The sequence below is a fragment of the Salmo salar genome, chromosome 07, assembly GCF_965601325.2.
Source record: "Salmo salar chromosome 07, fSalSal1, whole genome shotgun sequence".
In the NCBI taxonomy this organism is placed as follows: domain Eukaryota; kingdom Metazoa; phylum Chordata; class Actinopteri; order Salmoniformes; family Salmonidae; genus Salmo; species Salmo salar.
Window position 1 is genome coordinate 1,637,501 of NC_138297.1, and position 25,768 is coordinate 1,663,268.

The 25,768-nt window shown below is 42.2% G+C and overlaps 1 protein-coding gene across 1 annotated transcript in view; it reads left to right on the forward strand.

The window, feature by feature from the left end:
• LOC123728636 (voltage-gated potassium channel subunit beta-3-like) overlaps positions 1–25,768 on the forward strand; it is a 48,845-nt gene that overhangs the window by 17,482 nt on the left and 5,595 nt on the right. Inside the window, exons 8-10 of the mRNA XM_082977247.1 lie at positions 3,770–3,864; positions 4,927–5,047; positions 24,704–24,792. Of these exons, the coding sequence (XP_082833373.1) occupies positions 3,770–3,864; positions 4,927–5,047; positions 24,704–24,792 (305 nt within the window). The remainder of the gene's footprint in view (positions 1–3,769; positions 3,865–4,926; positions 5,048–24,703; positions 24,793–25,768) is intronic.

Sequence of the window (25,768 nt, forward strand, 5' to 3'; positions counted from 1 at the left end):
TCATCCTCATCGTGGTCCTCCAGATCTCTGGGCCCTGATTGGGTCATCCTCATCGTGGTACTCCAGATCTCTGGGGCCTGATTGGGTCATCCTCATCGTGGTACTCCAGATCTCTGGGCCCTGATTGGGTCATCCTCATCGTGGTCCTCCAGATCTCTGGGGCCCTGATTGGGTCATCCTCATCGTGGTCCTCCAGATCTCTGGGGCCTGATTGGGTCATCCTCATCGTGGTCCTCCAGATCTCTGGGGCCTGATTGGGTCATCCTCATCGTGGTCCTCCAGATCTCTGGGGCCTGATTGGGTCATCCTCATCGTGGTCCTCCAGATCTCTGGGCCCTGATTGGTGACACACTTCTTCCACAGCCCCAGCGAACACACCCTGAATAAACTAATTGCATTCGAGAACTAGTTGATAGACTGTCACTGTGATCACCTGAAAAAAACTTAAATAATGTCACAATTACTTGTTTGCAAACTATAGCAGCACAGAAATGAAAACAAACAAACAAACAATGCTCTCATATCTAATTTACATGCTTGAGGCTGGCAAAGAAACAAAACACATAGAGGTGAGTTATAGTCAATCTGTTCAGAGTTGGATCTCGTCTACATACAGTGGGCAGGGCGAGGTGAGGTGGGGATTGGGATTAGTCTCGATACAACAGCATTTATTAATCCTAGTCCTGGGAACCAAACGGGCACTATACAGCCGAATCAAGTGATCCACTTATCATCAAGTGTTGATGATTTCAATCAGGTGTGATTTCAATCAGGTGCTAATTCAATAACAGTATGTCTTCTGCCTCAAACTAGTCATCCTCTACTGTCCCTGTCCCCCACTGGGTTCAAACTAGTGATCCTCTACTGTCCCTGTCCCCCACTGGGCTCAAACTAGTGATCCTCTACTGTCCCTGTCCCCCACGGGGTTCAAACTAGTGATCCTCTACTGTCCCTGTCCCCCACTGGGCTCAAACTAGTAATCCTCTACTGTCCCTGTCCCCCACTGGGCTCAAACTAGTGATCCTCTACTGTCCCTGTCCCACACTGGGTTCAAACTAGTGATCCTCTACTGTCCCTGTCCCCCACTGGGCTCAAACTAGTAATCCTCTACTGTCCCTGTCCCCCACTGGGCTCAAACTAGTGATCCTCTACTGTCCCTGTCCCTCACGGGGTTCAAACTAGTGATCCTCTACTGTCCCTGTCCCCCACGGGGTTCAAACTAGTGATCCTCTACTGTCCCTGTCCCCCACTGGGCTCAAACTAGTGATCCTCTACTGTCCCTGTCCCACACTGGGTTCAAACTAGTGATCCTCTACTGTCCCTGTCCCCCACTGGGCTCAAACTAGTGATCCTCTACTGTCCCTGTCCCCCACGGGGTTCAAACTAGTGATCCTCTACTGTCCCTGTCCCCCACGGGGCTCAAACTAGTGATCCTCTACTGTCCCTGTCCCCCACGGGGTTCAAACTAGTGATCCTCTACTGTCCCTGTCCCACACTGGGTTCAAACTAGTGATCCTCTACTGTCCCTGTCCCCCACTGGGCTCAAACTAGTGATCCTCTACTGTCCCTGTCCCCCACGGGGTTCAAACTAGTGATCCTCTACTGTCCCTGTCCCCCACTGGGCTCAAACTAGTGATCCTCTACTGTCCCTGTCCCCCACGGGGTTCAAACTAGTGATCCTCTACTGTCCCTGTCCCCCACTGGGCTCAAACTAGTAATCCTCTACTGTCCCTGTCCCCCACTGGGCTCAAACTAGTGATCCTCTACTGTCCCTGTCCCTCACGGGGTTCAAACTAGTGATCCTCTACTGTCCCTGTCCCCCACGGGGTTCAAACTAGTGATCCTCTACTGTCCCTGTCCCCCACTGGGCTCAAACTAGTGATCCTCTACTGTCCCTGTCCCCCACTGGGTTCAAACTAGTGATCCTCTACTGTCCCTGTCCCCCACTGGGCTCAAACTAGTGATCCTCTACTGTCCCTGTCCCCCACGGGGTTCAAACTAGTGATCCTCTACTGTCCCTGTCCCCCACTGGGCTCAAACTAGTGATCCTCTACTGTCCCTGTCCCCCACGGGGTTCAAACTAGTGATCCTCTACTGTCCCTGTCCCCCACTGGGCTCAAACTAGTGATCCTTTACTGTCCCTGTCCCCCACGGGGTTCAAACTAGTGATCCTCTACTGTCCCTGTCCCCCACTGGGCTCAAACTAGTGATCCTCTACTGTCCCTGTCCCACACTGGGTTCAAACTAGTGATCCTCTACTGTCCCTGTCCCCCACTGGGCTCAAACTAGTGATCCTCTACTGTCCCTGTCCCCCACGGGGTTCAAACTAGTGATCCTCTACTGTCCCTGTCCCCACTGGGCTCAAACTAGTGATCCTCTACTGTCCCTGTCCCCCACGGGGTTCAAACTAGTGATCCTCTACTGTCCCTGTCCCCCACTGGGCTCAAACTAGTGATCCTCTACTGTCCCTGTCCCCCACTGGGTTCAAACTAGTGATCCTCTACTGTCCCTGTCCCCCACTGGGCTCAAACTAGTGATCCTCTACTGTCCCTGTCCCCTACTGGACTCAAACTAGTGATCCTCTACTTGCAGAATTGATCATTTCTTTGTCAGTGGGCAAACTTACAAAATCAGCAGGGGATCAAATATTTTTTTCCCTCACTGTATGTGTTGAGAGTGGATTCTCGGCCCTCACTAGACGGGAAAACTAAACACAGGCACAGACTGTGTGGAAAATGATTTAAGACTGAGACTCTCTCCAATACAACCCAACATTGCAGAGTTATGTGCATCCTTTCAAGCACACCCTTCACATTAACATGTGGTGAGTTATTCACAATTTTCGATGAACAAATAAGGTTTTATATGTAAGATGGTTAAATAAAGAGCAACATTATTGGTTATTATTATATTATTATTTGTGCCCTGGTCCTATAAGAGCTCTTTGTAACTTCCCACGAGCCGGGTTGTGACAAAAACTCACACTCATTCTAATGTTTAATAAATGTATTGTATAGTGTGTGTGTGTGTGGCAGGATTACAATGATGGCAAAAAAACTACATTTGAGAGTGCACTGACCCTGGTGCTAGAGGGGGTACAGCTGGAGGTTGAAATGGGTACGGGACTATAAAAAGTTTGGGAACCACTGGTGTAGAGAATTATTGTACCATCTAAACCGCTGTGAAATACATTTTCAATATCCAAAAATATTGTATTTTCAACAGTTTGAAGCTGGTGTTGAAAACCAAAATTAAAGGAGGCAAAAATGACATTTCAGCATAGAAATAGCAAACATAGAACATATCAACCGCTTCTTAGACTTCCTTTCAATGAGAATGACAGATCTATAACTCACATTTATATGTGAATTTGGCCAGGTCACATTTTACATTTTAGTCATTTAGCAGACGCTCTTATCCAGAGCGACTTACAGTAGTGAATGCATACATTTCATACATTTTTTTCTCCGTACTGGTCCCCCGTGGGAATCGAACCCATAACCCTGGTGTTGCAAACACCATGCTCTACCAACTGAGCCACACGGGACCAAAAAGTTACACATTGCAGCCTTAATCCCAGGTGTAGGAGTGATGACGTGGTCTGATATCTGGGTTACAGCCTTTAGTAACTATCTGTTCCCAGGTGTAGGAGTGATGACGTGGTCTGATATCTGGGTTACAGCCTTTAGTAACTACCTGTTCCCAGGTGTAGGAGTGATGACGTGGTCTGATATCTGGGTTACAGCCTTTAGTAACTACCTGTTCCCAGGTGTAGGAGTGATGACGTGGTCCCCTCTAGCTGGGGGTCTGATATCTGGGAAATACAACGACGGAATTCCTGAAGACTCTAGAGCTGCCATGAAGGTACACACACACACACACACACACACACACACACACACACACACACACACACACACACACACACACACACACACAACCGCGCACGTACCAACACACACAGTTTCTTATTTTTTACAAATATGTTTTTAAGCTATTTTAAGATTTCTGGAACAGATCGATCAATCAGTCAAATGTATTTATAAAGCCCTTCTTACATCGGCTGATGTCTCAAAGTGTTGTACAGAAACCCAGCCTAAAACCCCCAAACAGCAAGCAATGCAGGTGTAGAAGCACGGTGGCTAGGAAAAACTCCCTAGAAAGGCCAAAACCTAGGAAGAAACCTAGAGAGGAACCAGGCTATGAGGGGTGGCCAGTCCTCTACTGGCTGTGCCGGGTGGAGATTAGAAACCTAGAGAGGAACCAGGCTATGAGGGGTGGCCAGTCCTCTTCTGGCTGTGCCGGGTGGAGATTATAACAGAACATGGCCAAGATGTTCAAATGTTCATAAATGACCAGCAGGGTCAAATAATAATAATCACAGTGGTTGTCGAGGGTGCAACAGGTCAGCACCTCAGGAGTAAATGTCAGTTGGCTTTTCATAGCCGATCATTCAGAGGATCTCTACCGCTCCTGCTGTCTCTAGAGAGTTGAAAACAGCAGGTCTGGGACAGGTAGCACGTCCGGTGAACGGGTCAGGGTTCCATAGCCGCAGGCAGAACAGTTGAAACTGGAGCAGCAGCACGACCAGGTGAACTGGGGACAGCAAGGAGTCATCAGGCCAGGTAGTCCTGAGGCATGGTCCTAGGGCTCAGGTCCTCCGAGAGAGAGAGAGAATAAAGGGAGCTGGAGGCTGTATTATTACCACTAGAGGTTTCATATAAATAAACCTGCAGTAGAATTAATCCATTCTCTGAGACAACACCAATATGGCTACCCATTACCAGACATCAATAAGTGCAGTTATACAAACTATGTGCGTGTGTGTGTGTGTGTGTGTGTGTGTGTGTGTGTGTGTGTGTGTGTGTGTGTCTGTGTGTGTGTGTGTGTGTGTGTGTGTGTGTGCGTGCGTGTGTGTGTTTGCAGGGCTATGTGTGGATGAAGGATCGAATATTCAGTGAGGAGGGACAGAAACAGCTGGCCAAGATCAAAGAGCTCCACCCTCTGGCTGACCGGATGAACTGCACCCTAGCTCAACTCGCTATAGGTAGGCTGTTACGGTGTGTGTCTCTGTATTTGGGTGTGTTAGTGCTGAACGATTCACAGAAAACGTTGTAATTATTTGAATTCCATAGTGTTTTTCTTTCTTTCTGTGAGCGCATTGCACAGTTTCTCTAGAGATAAATCAGATCTAACTGCGTAATGTTTTAGACAGGGCAATAATACACAACATATACCCAGTACACACATATACATATACCCAGTACACACATATACATATACCCAGTACACACATATACATATACACAACATATACCCAGTACACACATATACATATACCCAGTACACACATATACATATACCCAGTACACACATATACATATACCCAGTACACACATATACATATACCCAGTACACACATATACATATACCCAGTACACACATATACATATACACAACATATACCCAGTACACACATATACATATACCCAGTACACACATATACATATACACAACATATACCCAGTACACACATATACATATACCCAGTACACACATATACATATACACAACATATACCCAGTACACACATATACATATACCCAGTACACACATATACATATACCCAGTACACACATATACATATACCCAGTACACACATATACATATACCCAGTACACACATATACACATACCCAGTACACACATATACATATACCCAGTACACACATATACATATACCCAGTACACACATATACATATACCCAGTACACACATATACATATACCCAGTACACACATATACATATACCCAGTACACACATATACACAACATACACCCAATACACACATATACATATACACAACATATACCCAATACACACATATACACAACATATACCCAATACACACATATACACAACATATACCCAATACACACATATACATATACCCAGTACACACATATACATATACCCAGTACACACATATACATACACCCAATACACACATATACATAACATATACCCAATACACACATATACATATACCCAATACACACATATACATATACCCAGTACACACATATACATAACATATACCCAATACACACATATACATATACACAACATATACCCAGTACACACATAAACATATACCCAGTACACACATATACACAACATATACCCAATACACACATATACATATACACAACATATACCCAATACACACATATACATATACACAACATATACCCAATACACACATATACATATACCCAGTACACACATATACATATACCCAGTACACACATATACACATACCCAGTACACACATATACATATACACAACATATACCCAATACACACATATACACAACATATACCCAGTACACACATATACATATACCCAGTACACACATATACATATACCCAGTACACACATATACACAACATATACCCAGTACACACATATACATATACCCAGTACATACATATACACAACATATACCCAGTACACACATATACACAACATATACCCAGTACACACATATACATATACCCAATACACACATATACATATACCCAATACACACATATACATATACCCAATACACACATATACACATACCCAGTACACACATATACACATACCCAATACACACATATACATATACCCAGTACACACATATACATATACCCAGTACACACATATACATATACACAACATATACCCAATACACACATATACACAACATATAACCAGTACACACATATACATATACCCAGTACACACATATACATATACACAACATATACCCAATACACACATATACACAACATATACCCAGTACACACATATACATATACCCAGTACACACATATACATATACACAACATATACCCAATACACACATATACATATACACAACATATACCCAATACACACATATACATATACCCAGTACACACATATACATATACCTAGTACACACATATACACATACCCAGTACACACATATACATATACACAACATATACCCAATACACACATATACACAACATATACCCAGTACACACATATACATATACCCAGTACACACATATACATATACCCAGTACACACATATACACAACATATACCCAGTACACACATATACATATACCCAGTACATACATATACACAACATATACCCAGTACACACATATACACAACATATACCCAGTACACACATATACATATACCCAATACACACATATACATATACCCAATACACACATATACATATACCCAATACACACATATACACATACCCAGTACACACATATACACATACCCAATACACACATATACATATACCCAGTACACACATATACACAACATATACCCAAAACACACATATACATATACACAACATATACCCAATACACACATATACATATACCCAGTACACACATATACATATACCCAGTACACACATATACATATACCCAGTACACACATATACACAACATATACCCAATACACACATATACATATACCCAGTACACACATATACATATACCCAGTACACACATATACACATACCCAGTACACACATATACATATACACAACATATACCCAATACACACATATACATATACCCAGTACACACATATACATATACCCAGTACACACATATACACATACCCAGTACACACATATACATATACACAACATATACCCAATACACACATATACACAACATATACCCAGTACACACATATACATATACCCAGTACATACATATACACAACATATACCCAGTACACACATATACACAACATATACCCAGTACACACATATACATATACCCAATACACACATATACATATACCCAATACACACATATACATATACCCAATACACACATATACACATACCCAGTACACACATATACACATACCCAATACACACATATACATATACCCAGTACACACATATACATATACCCAGTACACACATATACATATACACAACATATACCCAATACACACATATACACAACATATAACCAGTACACACATATACATATACCCAGTACACACATATACATATACACAACATATACCCAATACACACATATACACAACATATACCCAGTACACACATATACATATACCCAGTACACACATATACATATACACAACATATACCCAATACACACATATACATATACACAACATATACCCAATACACACATATACATATACCCAGTACACACATATACATATACCTAGTACACACATATACACATACCCAGTACACACATATACATATACACAACATATACCCAATACACACATATACACAACATATACCCAGTACACACATATACATATACCCAGTACACACATATACATATACCCAGTACACACATATACACAACATATACCCAGTACACACATATACATATACCCAGTACATACATATACACAACATATACCCAGTACACACATATACACAACATATACCCAGTACACACATATACATATACCCAATACACACATATACATATACCCAATACACACATATACATATACCCAATACACACATATACACATACCCAGTACACACATATACACATACCCAATACACACATATACATATACCCAGTACACACATATACACAACATATACCCAAAACACACATATACATATACACAACATATACCCAATACACACATATACATATACCCAGTACACACATATACATATACCCAGTACACACATATACATATACCCAGTACACACATATACACAACATATACCCAGTACACACATATACATATACCCAGTACACACATATACATATACCCAGTACACACATATACATATACCCAGTACACACATATACACAACATATACCCAGTACACACATATACACATACCCAGTACACACATATACATATACCCAGTACACACATATACATATACCCAGTACACACATATACATATACCCAGTACACACATATACACAACATACACCCAATACACACATATACATATACACAACATATACCCAATACACACATATACACAACATATACCCAATACACACATATACACAACATATACCCAATACACACATATACATATACCCAGTACACACATATACATAACATATACCCAATACACACATATACATATACACAACATATACCCAGTACACACATAAACATATACCCAGTACACACATATACACAACATATACCCAATACACACATATACATATACACAACATATACCCAATACACACATATACATATACACAACATATACCCAATACACACATATACATATACCCAGTACACACATATACATATACCCAGTACACACATATACACAACATACACCCAATACACACATATACATATACACAACATATACCCAATACACACATATACACAACATATACCCAATACACACATATACACAACATATACCCAATACACACATATACATACACCCAATACACACATATACATAACATATACCCAATACACACATATACATATACCCAATACACACATATACATATACCCAGTACACACATATACATAACATATACCCAATACACACATATACATATACACAACATATACCCAGTACACACATAAACATATACCCAGTACACACATATACACAACATATACCCAATACACACATATACATATACACAACATATACCCAATACACACATATACATATACACAACATATACCCAATACACACATATACATATACCCAGTACACACATATACATATACCCAGTACACACATATACACATACCCAGTACACACATATACATATACACAACATATACCCAATACACACATATACACAACATATACCCAGTACACACATATACATATACCCAGTACACACATATACATATACCCAGTACACACATATACACAACATATACCCAGTACACACATATACATATACCCAGTACATACATATACACAACATATACCCAGTACACACATATACACAACATATACCCAGTACACACATATACATATACCCAATACACACATATACATATACCCAATACACACATATACATATACCCAATACACACATATACACATACCCAGTACACACATATACACATACCCAATACACACATATACATATACCCAGTACACACATATACATATACCCAGTACACACATATACATATACACAACATATACCCAATACACACATATACACAACATATACCCAGTACACACATATACATATACCCAGTACACACATATACATATACACAACATATACCCAATACACACATATACACAACATATACCCAGTACACACATATACATATACCCAGTACACACATATACATATACACAACATATACCCAATACACACATATACATATACACAACATATACCCAATACACACATATACATATACCCAGTACACACATATACATATACCCAGTACACACATATACACATACCCAGTACACACATATACATATACACAACATATACCCAATACACACATATACACAACATATACCCAGTACACACATATACACAACATATACCCAGTACACACATATACATATACCCAGTACACACATATACACAACATATACCCAGTACACACATATACATATACCCAGTACATACATATACATAACATATACCCAGTACACACATATACACAACATATACCCAGTACACACATATACATATACCCAATACACACATATACATATACCCAATACACACATATACATATACCCAATACACACATATACACATACCCAGTACACACATATACACATACCCAATACACACATATACATATACCCAGTACACACATATACATATACCCAGTACACACATATACATATACACAACATATACCCAGTACACACAAATCTAGTAAAGGAATGGAATTAAGAATATATAAATATATGGATGAGCATTGTCAGAGCAGCATAGACTAAGATACAGTAGAATAGTATAGGATACAGTATAAACATATGAGATGAGTAATACAAGTCTATGTATGTAGGCAGCAGCCTCTATATGCTAGGGATGGCTATTTAACAGTCTGATGGCCTTGAGATTGAAAAACAGCTTCTGTCTTCCGGTCTCAGCTTTGATGCACCTGTACTGACCTCGCCTTCTGGATGATAGCGGGGTGAACAGGCAGTGGCTCGGGTGGTTGTTGTCCTTGATGATCTTTTTGGCCTTCTTGTGACATCGGGTGGTGTAGGTGTCCTGGAGGGCAGGTAGTTTGCCACCGGTGATGTGCACCACCCTTTGGAGAGCCTTACGGTTGTGGGCGGAGCAGTTGCCGTACCAGGCGGTGATACAGCCCGACAGGATGCTCGCGATTGTGCATCTGTAAAAGTTTGTGAGTGTTTTAGGTGACAAGTCAAATTTCTTCAGCCTCCTGAGGTTGAAGAGGCGCTGTAGCACCCTTGTTGAGGATCAGCGAAGTGGAGGTGTTGTTTCCTACCTTCACCACCTGGGGGCGGCCCGTCAGGAAGTCCAAGACCCAGTTGCACAGGGCGGGGTTCAGTCCCAGGGCCTCAAGCTCAATGATAAGCTTGGAGGGTACTATGGTGTTGAACGCTGAACTATAGTCAATGAAAGGCATTCTTACATATGTATTCCCCTTGTCTAGATGGAATAGGGCAGTGTGCAGTGGAACTATTGGGGTAGTAAGCAAATTGAAGTGGGTCTAGGGTGACAGGTATGGTAGAGGTGATATGATCCTTGACTAGCCTCTCAAAGAACTTCATGATGACGGAGGTGAGTGCTACGGGGCGATAGTCATTTAGTTCAGTTACCTTTAGCTTTCTTGTGAGAAACAGGAACAATGGTGGCCATCTTGAAGCATGTGGGGACAGCGGGCTGGGATAGGGAGAGATTGAATATGTCCGTAGACACACCGGCCAGCTGGTCTGTGCATGCTCTGAGGACGCGGCTAGGGATGCCGTCTGGGCCGACAGTCTTGCGAGGGTTAACACGTTTAAATGTCTTACTCACATGCCATGGTCTCCAGCCAGCCCAACCACTCACTGGACCCCTATGATCACTCGGCTACGCATGCCTCTCCCTATTATCAATATGCCTTGTCCATTACTGTCCTGGTTAGTGATTCCTGTCTTATTTCACTGTAGAGCCTCTAGCCCTGCTCAATATGCCTTAACCAACCATGTTGTTCCACCTCCTACATATGCGATGACATCACCTGGTTTAAACGTCTCTAGAGACTATATCTCTCTCATCATTACTCAATGCCTAGGTTGACCTCCAATTTACTCACATCCTACCATACCTTAGTCTGTACATTATGCCCTGAATCTATTCTATTGCGCCCAGAAACCTGCTCCTTTTACTCTCTGTTCCGAACGTACTAGACGACCAGTTCTGATAGCCTTTAGCCTTTAGCCGTACCCTTATCCTACTCCTCCTCTGTTCCTCTGGTGATGTAGAGGTTAACCCAGGCCCTGCAGCCCACAGCACCACTCCCATTCCCCAGGTTCTTATAGCCTTTAGCCGTACCCTTATCCTACTCCTCCTCTGGTGATGTAGAGGTTAATCCAGGCCCTGCAGCCCCCAGCACCACTCCCATTCCCCAAGTTCTTATAGCCTTTAGCCGTACCCTTATCCTACTCCTCCTCTGTTCCTCTGGTGATGTAGAGGTTAACCTCTATGGGCTAGGTGGGACGCTTGCGTCCCACCTACTCAACAGCCAGTGGAATCCCGTGGCGCGATATTCAAATACCTTAGAAATGCTATTACTTCAATTTCTCAAACATATGACTATTTTACATCATTTTAAAGACAAGACTCTCGTTAATCTAACCACACTGTCCGATTTCAAAAAGGCTTTACAACGAAAGCAAAACATTAGATTATGTCAGCACAGTACCCAGCCAGAAATAATCAGACACCCATTTTTCAAGCTAGCATATAATGTCACAAAAACCAAAACCACAGCTAAATGCAGCACTAACCTTTGATGATCTTCATCAGATGACACTCCTAGGACATTATGTTATACAATACATGCATGTTTTGTTCAATCAAGTTCATATTTATATCAAAAACCAGCTTTTTACATTAGCATGTGACTAGCATGTGACTAGCATTCCCACCGAACACTTCAGGTGAATTTACTAAATTACTCACGATAAACGTTCACAAAAAAAAACAGAACAATTATTTTAAGAATTATAGATACAGAACTCCTTTATGCAATCGCTATGTCCGATTTTAAAATAGCTTTTCGGTGAAAGCACATTTTGCAATATTCTGAGTAGATAGCCCGGCCATCACAGGCTAGCTATTTTGACACCCACCAAGTTTGGCCCTCACCAAACTCAGAATTACTATTAGAAAAATTGGATTACCTTTGCTGTTCTTCGTCAGAATGCACTCCCAGGACTTCTACTTCAATAACAAATGTTGGTTTGGTTCCAAATAATCCATAGTTATATCCAAATAGCGGCGTTTTGTTCGTGCGTTCAAGACACTATCCGAAGGGTAAAGAAGGGTGACGCGCCCGACGCGTTTCGTGACAAAAAAATTCTAAATATTCCATTACCGTACTTCGAAGCATGTCAAACGCTGTTTAAAATCCATTTTTATGCGATTTTTCTCGTTAAAAAGCGATAATATTCCGACCAGGAAACCCTGTTTTCGTTCAAAGACGAAAGAATAAAAACATTGTGTCGCCTCGTGCACGCGCCCCAGTCTCATTGTTCTCAGATCGACCACTATCCAAATGCGCTACTGTTTTTCAGCCTGGGCCTGCAAAGGCATCATTCACCGTTCTGCCGCCTTCTGAGAGCCTATGGGAGCGTTAGAAAATGTGACGTTATGCCAGAGATCCCCTGTTTTGGTTAGAGATGATCAAGAAGGCCAAGAAATAGTCAGAGAGAGCGCTTCCTGTTTGGAATCTTCTCAGGTTTTGGCCTGCCAAATGAGTTCTGTTATACTCACAGACACCATTCAAACAGTTTTAGAAACTTTAGGGTGTTTTCTATCCAAATAAAACAATTATATGCATATTCTAGTTACTGGGCAAGAGTAGTAACCAGATTAAATCGGGTACTTTTTTTATCCGGCCATGCAAATACTGCCCCCTATCCCCAACAGGTTAATCCAGGCCCTGCAGTGCCTAGCTCCACTCCTACTCCCCAGGTGCTCTCATTTGTTGACTTCTGTAACCGTAAAAGCCTTGGTTTCATGCATGTTAACATTAGAAGCCTACTTCCTAAGTTTGTTTTATACACTGCTTTAGCACACTCTGCCAACCCTGATGTCCTAGCCGTGTCTGAATCCTGGTTTAGGAAAACCACCAAAAAACCCAAAATGTCCATCCCTACAGCATCTTCCGACAAGATAGAACTGCCAAAGGGGGCGGTGTCGCAATTTACTGCAGAGATAGCCTGCAGAGTTCTGTCTTACTATCCAGGTCTGTACCCAAACAATTCAAGCTTCTACTTTTAAAAATCCATCTTTCCAGAAACAAGTCTCTCACCGTTGCCGCCTGCTATAGACCCCTCTTTGCCCCCAGCTGTGCCCTGGACACCATATGTGAACTGATTGCCCCCCATCTATCTTCAGAGCTCGTGCTACTAGGTGACCTAAACTGGGACATGCTTAACACCCCGGCCATCCTACAATCTAAGCTTGATGCCCTCAATCTCACACAAATGATCAATGAACCTACCAGGTACAACCCCAAATCCGTAAACACGGGCACCCTCATAGATATCATCCTAACTAACTCGCCCTCCAAATACACCTCTGCTGTTTTTCAACGACCTTAGAAAGGCAGGGTAGGATGGATATAGGTCTGTAGCAGTTTGGGTCTAGAGTGTCTCCCCCTTTGAAGAGGGGGATGACCGCGGCAGCTTTCCAATCTTTGGGGATCTCAGACGATACAAAAGAGAGGTTGAACAGGCTAGTAATAGGGGTTGCAACAATTTCGGCAGATAATTTTAGAAAGAGAGTGTCCAGATTGTCTAGCCCAGCTGATTTGTAGGGGTCCAGATTTCGCAGCTCTTTCAGAACATCAGCTATCTGGATTTGGGTGAAGGAGAAATGGTGGGGGCTTGGGCGAGTTGCCGGGGGGAGTGCAGAGCTGTTGCCCGGAGTAGGGGTAGCCAGGTGGAAAGCATGGCCAGCCGTAGAAAAATGCTTATTGAAATGATCAATTATAGTGGATTTACCGGTGGTGACAGTGTTTCCTAGCCTCAGTGCAGTGGGCAGCTGGGAGGAGGTGCTCTTATTCTCCCAGGACTTTACAGTGTCCCAAAACTTTTGGAGTTTGTGTTACAGGATGAACATTTCTGTTGAAAAAGGAAAAAGCTAGCCTTTGTTTTCCTAACTGCCTGTGTATATTGGTTCCTAACTTCCCTGAAAAGTTGCATATCACGGGGGCTATTCAATGCTAATGCAGTACGCCACAGGATGTTTTTGTGCTGGTCAAGGGCAGTCAGGTCTGGAGAGAACCAAGGGCTATATCTGTTCCAGGTTCTACAGTTTTTGAAAGGGGCATGCTTATTTAAGATGGTGAGGAAAGCACTTTTAAAGAATAACCAGGCATCTTCTACTGACGGGATGAGGTCAATATCCTTCCAGGATACCCGGGCCAGGTCGATTAGAAAGGCCTGCTCGCTGAAGTGTTTCAGGGAGCGTTTGACAGTGATGAGGGGTGGTCGTTTGACCGCGGACCGATTACGCACACAGGCAATGAGGCAGTGATCGCTGAGATCCTGGTTGAAGACAGATGTGTATTTAGAGGACAGGATGATCTCTAAGAGTGATAGTGTGATAGTGATAGTGAGATAGTGTGATAGTGTGGTCTAAGAGGGATAGTGTGATAGTGTGGTAGTGTGGTCTAAGAGGGATAGTGTGATAGTGAGATAGTGTGGTCTAAGAGGGATAGTGTGATAGTGAGAGAGTGTGGTCTAAGAGGGATAGTGAGATAGTGTGATAGTGTGGTCTAAGAGGGATAGTGAGATAGTGTGATAGTGTGGTCTAAGAGGGATAGTGAGATAGTGAGATAGTGTGGTCTAAGAGGGATAGTGAGATAGTGAGATAGTGTGGTCTAAGAGGGATAGTGTGATAGTGTGGTCTAAGAGGGATAGTGAGATAGTGTGATAGTGTGGTCTAAGAGGGATAGTGAGATAGTGGGATAGTGTGGTCTAAGAGGGATAGTGAGATAGTGTGATAGTGAGATAGTGTGGTCTAAGAGGGATAGTGTGATAGTGAGATAGTGTGGTCTAAGAGGGATAGTGAGATAGTGTGGTGTAAGAGGGATAGAGGGATAGTGAGATAGTGGGATAGTGTGGTCTAAGAGGGATAGTGAGATAGTGTGATAGTGAGATAGTGTGGTCTAAGAGGGATAGTGTGATAGTGTGATAGTGAGATAGTGTGGTCTTAGAGGGATAGTGAGATAGTGTGGTCTAAGAGGGATAGTGAGATAGTGTGATAGTGAGAGTGTGGTCTAAGAGGGATAGTGTGGTAGTGAGATAGTGAGATAGTGTGGTCTAAGAGGGATAGTGAGATAGTGAGAGAGTGTGGTCTAAGATGGATAGTGTGATAGTGTGATAGTGAGATAGTGTGGTCTAAGAGGGATAGTGTGATAGTGTGGTCTAAGAGGGATAGTGTGATAGTGAGAGAGTGTGGTCTAAGATGGATAGTGTGATAGTGTGATAGTGAGATAGTGTGGTCTAAGAGGGATAGTGTGATAGTGTGATAGTGAGAGAGGGATAGTGAGATAGAGGGATAGTGTGATAGTGTGGTCTAAGAGGGATAGTGAGATAGTGAGAGTGTGATAGTGAGATAGTGTGGTCTAAGAGGGATAGTGGGATAGTGAGATAGAGGGATAGTGTGATAGTGAGATAGTGAGATAGTGTGGTGTAAGAGGGATAGTGTGATAGTGTGATAGAGAGATAGTGTGATAGTGAGAGTGTGGTCTAAGAGGGATAGTGTGATAGAGGGATAGTGTGATTGTGTGATTGTGTGATAGTGTGATAGTGTGGTCTAAGAGGGATAGTGTGATAGTGTGGTCTAAGAGGGATAGTGTGATAGAGGGATAGTGTGATTGTGTGGTCTAAGAGGGATAGTGAGATAGTGAGATAGTGTGATAGAGAGATAGTGTGGTCTAAGAGGGATAGTGTGATAGAGGGATAGTGTGATAGTGTGATAGTGTGATAGTGTGGTCTAAGAGGGATAGTGTGATAGAGGGATAGTGTGATTGTGTGATAGTGTGGTCTAAGAGGGATAGTAAGATAGAGAGATAGTGTGGTCTAAGAGGGATAGTGTGATAGAGGGATAGTGTGATAGTGTGATAGTGTGATAGTGTGGTCTAAGAGGGATAGTGTGATAGTGTGATTGTGTGATAGTGTGGTCTAAGAGGGATAGTGAGATAGTGAGATAGTGTGATCTAAGAGGGATACTGTGATAGAGGGATAGTGTGATAGTGTGATAGTGTGATAGTGTGGTCTAAGAGGGATAGTGTGATAGTGAGATAGAGGGATAGTGTGATAGTGTGATAGTGAGATAGTGGGATAGTGTGATAGTGTGATAGAGGGATAGTGAGATAGTGTGATAGAGAGATAGTGTGGTCTAAGAGGGATAGTGTGATAGAGAGATAGTGTGGTCTAAGAGGGATAGTGTGATAGTGAGAGAGTGTGGTCTAAGAGGGATAGTGTGATAGTGTGGTCTAAGAGGGATAGTGTGAAAGTGTGGTCTAAGAGGGATAGTGTGATAGTGAGAGAGTGTGGTCTAAGATGGATAGTGTGATAGTGTGATAGTGAGATAGTGTGGTCTAAGAGGGATAGTGAGATAGTGTGATAGTGAGAGTGTGGTCTAAGAGGGATAGTGTGGTAGTGAGATAGTGAGATAGTGTGGTCTAAGAGGGATAGTGAGATAGTGAGAGAGTGTGGTCTAAGATGGATAGTGTGATAGTGTGATAGTGAGATAGTGTGGTCTAAGAGGGATAGTGTGATAGTGTGGTCTAAGAGGGATAGTGTGATAGTGAGAGAGTGTGGTCTAAGATGGATAGTGTGATAGTGTGATAGTGAGATAGTGTGGTCTAAGAGGGATAGTGTGATAGTGTGATAGTGAGAGAGGGATAGTGAGATAGAGGGATAGTGTGATAGTGTGGTCTAAGAGGGATAGTGAGATAGTGAGAGTGTGATAGTGAGATAGTGTGGTCTAAGAGGGATAGTGGGATAGTGAGATAGAGGGATAGTGTGATAGTGAGATAGTGAGATAGTGTGGTGTAAGAGGGATAGTGTGATAGTGTGATAGAGAGATAGTGTGATAGTGAGAGTGTGGTCTAAGAGGGATAGTGTGATAGAGGGATAGTGTGATTGTGTGATTGTGTGATAGTGTGATAGTGTGGTCTAAGAGGGATAGTGTGATAGTGTGGTCTAAGAGGGATAGTGTGATAGAGGGATAGTGTGATTGTGTGGTCTAAGAGGGATAGTGAGATAGTGAGATAGTGTGATAGAGAGATAGTGTGGTCTAAGAGGGATAGTGTGATAGAGGGATAGTGTGATAGTGTGATAGTGTGATAGTGTGGTCTAAGAGGGATAGTGTGATAGAGGGATAGTGTGATTGTGTGATAGTGTGGTCTAAGAGGGATAGTAAGATAGAGAGATAGTGTGGTCTAAGAGGGATAGTGTGATAGAGGGATAGTGTGATAGTGTGATAGTGTGATAGTGTGGTCTAAGAGGGATAGTGTGATAGTGTGATTGTGTGATAGTGTGGTCTAAGAGGGATAGTGAGATAGTGAGATAGTGTGATCTAAGAGGGATACTGTGATAGAGGGATAGTGTGATAGTGTGATAGTGTGGTCTAAGAGGGATAGTGTGATAGTGAGATAGAGGGATAGTGTGATAGTGTGATAGTGAGATAGTGGGATAGTGTGATAGTGTGATAGAGGGATAGTGAGATAGTGTGATAGAGAGATAGTGTGGTCTAAGAGGGATAGTGTGATAGAGAGATAGTGTGGTCTAAGAGGGATAGTGTGATAGTGAGAGAGTGTGGTCTAAGAGGGATAGTGTGATAGTGTGGTCTAAGAGGGATAGTGTGAAAGTGTGGTCTAAGAGGGATAGTGTGATAGTGAGAGAGTGTGGTCTAAGATGGATAGTGTGATAGTGTGATAGTGAGATAGTGTGGTCTAAGAGGGATAGTGAGATAGTGTGATAGTGAGATAGTGTGGTCTAAGAGGGATAGTGTGATAGTGTGATAGTGAGATAGTGTGGTCTAAGAGGGATAGTGAGATAGTGTGATAGTGTGGTCTAAGAGGGATAGTGAGATAGTGAGATAGTGTGGGCTAAGAGGGATAGTGAGATAGTGTGGTCTAAGAGGGATAGTGTGATAGTGAGATAGTGAGATAGTGTGGTCTAAGAGGGATAGTGAGATAGTGTGATAGTGAGATAGTGTGGTCTAAGAGGGATAGTGAGATAGTGTGGTCTAAGAGGGATAGTGTGATAGTGAGATAGTGTGGTCTAAGAGGGATAGTGTGATAGTGTGATAGTGAGATAGTGTGGTCTAAGAGGGATAGTGAGATAGTGTGGTCTAAGAGGGATAGTGAGATAGTGAGATAGTGTGGTGTAAGAGGGATAGTGAGATAGTGTGGTCTAAGAGGGATAGTGAGATAGAGGGATAGTGTGGTCTAAGACGGATAGTGAGATAGTGTGATAGTAAGATAGTGTGGTCTAAGAGGGATAGTGTGATAGTGTGATAGTGAGATAGTGTGGTCTAAGAGGGATAGAGGGATAGTGAGATAGTGTGATAGTGTGGTCTAAGAGGGATAGTGAGATAGTGTGATAGTGAGAGTGTGGTCTAAGAGGGATAGTGTGGTAGTGAGATAGTGTGGTCTAAGAGGGATAGTGTGATAGAGGGATAGTGTGATAGTGAGATAGTGTGGTCTAAGAGGGATAGTGTGATAGTGTGATAGTGAGATAGTGAGAGAGGGATAGTGAGATAGTGAGATAGAGGGATAGTGTGATAGTGTGATATTGTGATAGTGTGGTCTAAGAGGGATAGTGAGATAGTGAGATAGTGTGATAGTGTGGTCTAAGAGGGATAGTGGGATAGTGAGATAGAGGGATAGTGTGATAGTGAGATAGTGTGGTGTAAGAGGGATAGTGTGATAGTGTGATAGTGTGATAGTGAGAGTGTGGTCTAAGAGGGATAGTGTGATAGAGGGATTGTGTGATAGTGTGGTCTAAGAGTGATAGTGAGATAGTGAGAGTGTGATAGAGAGATAGTGTGGTCTAAGAGGGATAGTGTGATAGAGGGATAGTGTGATAGTGTGGTCTAAGAGGGATAGTGTGATAGTGTGATAGTGAGATTGTGTGATAGTGTGATAGTGAGGGATAGTGTGGTAGTGTGATAGTGTGGTAGTGTGGTCTAAGAGGGATAGTGAGATAGTGTGATAGTGTGGTCTAAGAGGGATAGTGAGATAGTGAGATAGTGTGGGCTAAGAGGGATAGTGAGATAGTGTGGTCTAAGAGGGATAGTGTGATAGTGAGATAGTGAGATAGTGTGGTCTAAGAGGGATAGTGAGATAGTGTGATAGTGAGATAGTGTGGTCTAAGAGGGATAGTGAGATAGTGTGGTCTAAGAGGGATAGTGTGATAGTGAGATAGTGTGGTCTAAGAGGGATAGTGTGATAGTGTGATAGTGAGATAGTGTGGTCTAAGAGGGATAGTGAGATAGTGTGGTCTAAGAGGGATAGTGAGATAGTGAGATAGTGTGGTGTAAGAGGGATAGTGAGATAGTGTGGTCTAAGAGGGATAGTGAGATAGAGGGATAGTGTGGTCTAAGACGGATAGTGAGATAGTGTGATAGTGAGATAGTGTGGTCTAAGAGGGATAGTGTGATAGTGTGATAGTGAGATAGTGTGGTCTAAGAGGGATAGAGGGATAGTGAGATAGTGTGATAGTGTGGTCTAAGAGGGATAGTGAGATAGTGTGATAGTGAGAGTGTGGTCTAAGAGGGATAGTGTGGTAGTGAGATAGTGAGATAGTGTGGTCTAAGAGGGATAGTGAGATAGTGAGAGAGTGTGGTCTAAGATGGATAGTGTGATAGTGTGATAGTGAGATAGTGTGGTCTAAGAGGGATAGTGTGATAGTGTGGTCTAAGAGGGATAGTGTGATAGTGAGAGAGTGTGGTCTAAGATGGATAGTGTGATAGTGTGATAGTGAGATAGTGTGGTCTAAGAGGGATAGTGTGATAGTGTGATAGTGAGAGAGGGATAGTGAGATAGAGGGATAGTGTGATAGTGTGGTCTAAGAGGGATAGTGAGATAGTGAGAGTGTGATAGTGAGATAGTGTGGTCTAAGAGGGATAGTGGGATAGTGAGATAGAGGGATAGTGTGATAGTGAGATAGTGAGATAGTGTGGTGTAAGAGGGATAGTGTGATAGTGTGATAGAGAGATAGTGTGATAGTGAGAGTGTGGTCTAAGAGGGATAGTGTGATAGAGGGATAGTGTGATTGTGTGATTGTGTGATAGTGTGATAGTGTGGTCTAAGAGGGATAGTGTGATAGTGTGGTCTAAGAGGGATAGTGTGATAGAGGGATAGTGTGATTGTGTGGTCTAAGAGGGATAGTGAGATAGTGAGATAGTGTGATAGAGAGATAGTGTGGTCTAAGAGGGATAGTGTGATAGAGGGATAGTGTGATAGTGTGATAGTGTGGTCTAAGAGGGATAGTGTGATAGAGGGATAGTGTGATTGTGTGATAGTGTGGTCTAAGAGGGATAGTAAGATAGAGAGATAGTGTGGTCTAAGAGGGATAGTGTGATAGAGGGATAGTGTGATAGTGTGATAGTGTGATAGTGTGGTCTAAGAGGGATAGTGTGATAGTGTGATTGTGTGATAGTGTGGTCTAAGAAGGATAGTGAGATAGTGAGATAGTGTGATCTAAGAGGGATACTGTGATAGAGGGATAGTGTGATAGTGTGATAGTGTGGTCTAAGAGGGATAGTGTGATAGTGAGATAGAGGGATAGTGTGATAGTGTGATAGTGAGATAGTGGGATAGTGTGATAGTGTAATAGAGGGATAGTGAGATAGTGTGATAGAGAGATAGTGTGGTCTAAGAGGGATAGTGTGATAGTGAGAGAGTGTGGTCTAAGAGGGATAGTGTGATAGTGTGGTCTAAGAGGGATAGTGTGAAAGTGTGGTCTAAGAGGGATAGTGTGATAGTGAGAGAGTGTGGTCTAAGATGGATAGTGTGATAGTGTGATAGTGAGATAGTGTGGTCTAAGAGGGATAGTGAGATAGTGTGATAGTGAGATAGTGTGGTCTAAGAGGGATAGTGTGATAGTGTGATAGTGAGATAGTGTGGTCTAAGAGGGATAGTGAGATAGTGTGATAGTGTGGTCTAAGAGGGATAGTGAGATAGTGAGATAGTGTGGGCTAAGAGGGATAGTGAGATAGTGTGGTCTAAGAGGGATAGTGTGATAGTGAGATAGTGAGATAGTGTGGTCTAAGAGGGATAGTGAGATAGTGTGATAGTGTGGTAGTGTGATAGTGAGATAGTGAGATAGTGTGGTAGTGTGATAGTGAGATAGTGTGGTCTAAGAGGGATAGTGTGATAGTGTGGTAGTGTGATAGTGAGATAGTGTGATAGTGAGATAGAGGGATAGTGTGATAGTGAGATAGTGAGATAGTGTGGTCTAAGAGGGATAGTGTGATAGTGTGATAGTGTGGTAGTGTGATAGTGAGATAGTGAGATAGTGTGGTAGTGTGATAGTGAGATAGTGTGGTCTAAGAGGGATAGTGTGATAGTGTGGTAGTGTGATAGTGAGATAGTGTGGTCTAAGAGGGATAGTGTGATAGTGTGGTCTAAGAGGGATAGTGAGATAGTGTGGTAGTGTGATAGTGAGATAGTGAGAGAGTGTGGTAGTGTGATAGTGTGATAGTGAGATAGTGTGGTCTAAGAGGGATAGTGTGATAGTGTGGTCTAAGAGGGATAGTGTGGTAGTGTGATAGTGAGATAGTGAGATAGTGAGATAGTGAGATAGTGTGGTAGTGTGATAGTGAGATTGTGTGATAGTGAGATAGTGAGATAGTGTGGTAGTGTGATAGTGAGATTGTGTGATAGTGAGATAGTGAGATAGTGTGATAGTGTGGTAGTGTGATAGAGGGATAGTGTGATAGTGTGATAGTGTGATAGTGTGGTAGTGTGATAGTGTGATAGTGTGATAGTGAGATAGTGAGATAGTGTGATAGTGTGGTAGTGTGATAGTGTGATAGTGTGATAGTGAGATAGAGGGATAGTGTGATAGTGTGGTAGTGTGATAGTGAGATAGTGAGATAGTGAGATAGTGTGGTAGTGTGATAGTGTGATAGTGTTATAGTGAGATAGTGAGATAGTGAGATAGTGAGATAGTGTGGTAGTGTGATAGTGTGATAGTGTGATAGTGATAGGGGATAGTGTGATAGTGAGATAGTGTGGTCTAGAGGGGTAGTGTGGAGTGTGATAGTGAGATAGTGAGATAGTGAGATAGTGAGATAGTGAGATAGTGAGATAGTGTGGTCTAAGAGGGGTAGTGTGGTAGTGTGATAGTGTGATAGTGTGATAGTGAGATAGTGAGATAGTGAGATAGTGAGATAGTGTGGCTAAGAGGGGTAGTGTGGTAGTGTGGTAGTGTGATAGTGTGATAGTGAGATAGTGAGATAGTGAGATAGTGAGATAGTGTGGTCTAAGAGGGGTAGTGTGGTAGTGTGATAGTGTGATAGTGTGGTAGTGAGATAGTGTGATAGTGAGATAGTGAGATAGTGTGGTCTAAGAGGGTCATATCATTTAACTGTTTGTTTTTTAATATTAGGACTCCTTAGGTATCACATTGTTTTATTTGATTATTTATTTGATAAAATATTGAATTTGTCCTTTACTACTATATCCCAGAGATCGCATCGAATAACAATTCATAAACGGAGAAAAGACAGTCAAAAATAAACCATAAGGAATAATATCCACGAGATATAACAAAGCTCAGGAAATATATATATTTTTAACACAGTTTAACCCCTTATTTTTGTTGGCACACAAAACTGCCTCCATAGTTAATTTGTACCTTTAGACGAGTCCCGTGACCCCTGTGGGGGTCGTAGCCCAAACCGTTCGTGGATGTCTCCTGGTCTGACAGCGCTGTAGCGGAAGTGCGAGAGGCGGACGCTGTGGGTTGGAACAACAGATATCTGTAGTTTAAACTGACGGATTTAGACTGGGAATATTTTATTATGTTAGTTATATTGATGCAGCAGTGCGTCAATAGACTCTAGAGGGTTAAATGTTTTATTACAGCATTCAACCCACATAATGCAAAGTGCATTTTGATGTAAAAACAAAAAAACATTGAGCCTAACATCTTTTTTATCATCGCTCAGCACTTGTGGATGTGTGTCTGGGTGAACTGCGTGTAAACTGTATTCAGTTAGTACATTCATCATTCTGGAATTATTATTTAACAAAATAAATATTTTTACAACTGTTAGTCAATTCTCCCTTCATTCTTCTGTCTGTCTGTCTGTCTGTCTGTCTGTCTGTCTGTCTGTCTGTCTGTCTGTCTGTCTGTCTGTCTGTCTGTCTGTCTGTCTGTCTGTCTGTCTGTCTCTTCTCCTCCCTCTCTCTCCCCAGCCTGGTGTCTGCGTAGTGAGAGGGTCAGCTGTGTTCTCCTGGGGATCACCAACACAGACCAGCTGCAGGAGAACCTGGGCTGCATCAGGGTAAACCAAACCACTCAAATCAAAACAACAGGTGTAGATAGACCTCACAGTGAAATGCTGAATACAACAGGTGTAGACCTTACAGTGAAATGCTGAATACAACAGGTGTAGTAGACCTCACAGTGAAATGCTGAATACAACAGGTGTAGTAGACCTCACCGTGAAATGCTGAATACAACAGGTGTAGTAGACCTTACCGTGAAATGCTTACTCACAAGCCCTTAAGCAACACTGCAGTTCAAGAAAAGTTCAAGAAATAGAGTTAGTAAATCTTTTCTAACTAAACTAAACTAAAAATAAATAAATAAATGAAAGTAACACAATCAAATAACAATAATGAGGCTTTTGTCACCGGTCTTCTAGCCATCGTCGATCCACTTTCCATTTGTTTTGTCTTGTTTTCCTATACACCTGGTTCTCATTTCCCTCATTACGTGTTGTGTATTTAACCCTCTGTTCCCCCCATGTCTTTGTGTGGGATTGTTTTGTTGTAAGTGCTTGTTTACTGGTCCTCGTTGGGGTTTTTGTACCCATATTCTGTTGTATTTTTATGCCGTTGGTTTTTGGATTAAACTGCTCCGGCTATTACCTAGTTCTGCTCTCCTGCGTCTGACTTCCCTGCCACCAGTTACGCACCCCTTTACAGCTATATACAGGGGGTATTACGGTACCTAGTCAATGTGGAGGCTATATACAGGGGGTACCGGTACAGAGTCAATGTGGAGGCTATATACAGGGGGTATTACGGTACCTAGTCAATGTGGAGGCTATATACAGGGGGTACCGGTACAGAGTCAATGTGGAGGCTGTATACAGGGTATTACGGTACAGAGTCAATGTGGAGGCTATATACAGGGGGTACCGGTACAGAGTCAATGTGGAGGCTATATACAGGGGGTACCGGTACAGAGTCAATGTGGAGGCTATATACAGGGGATTACCGGTACCGAGTCAATGTGGAGGCTATATACAGGGT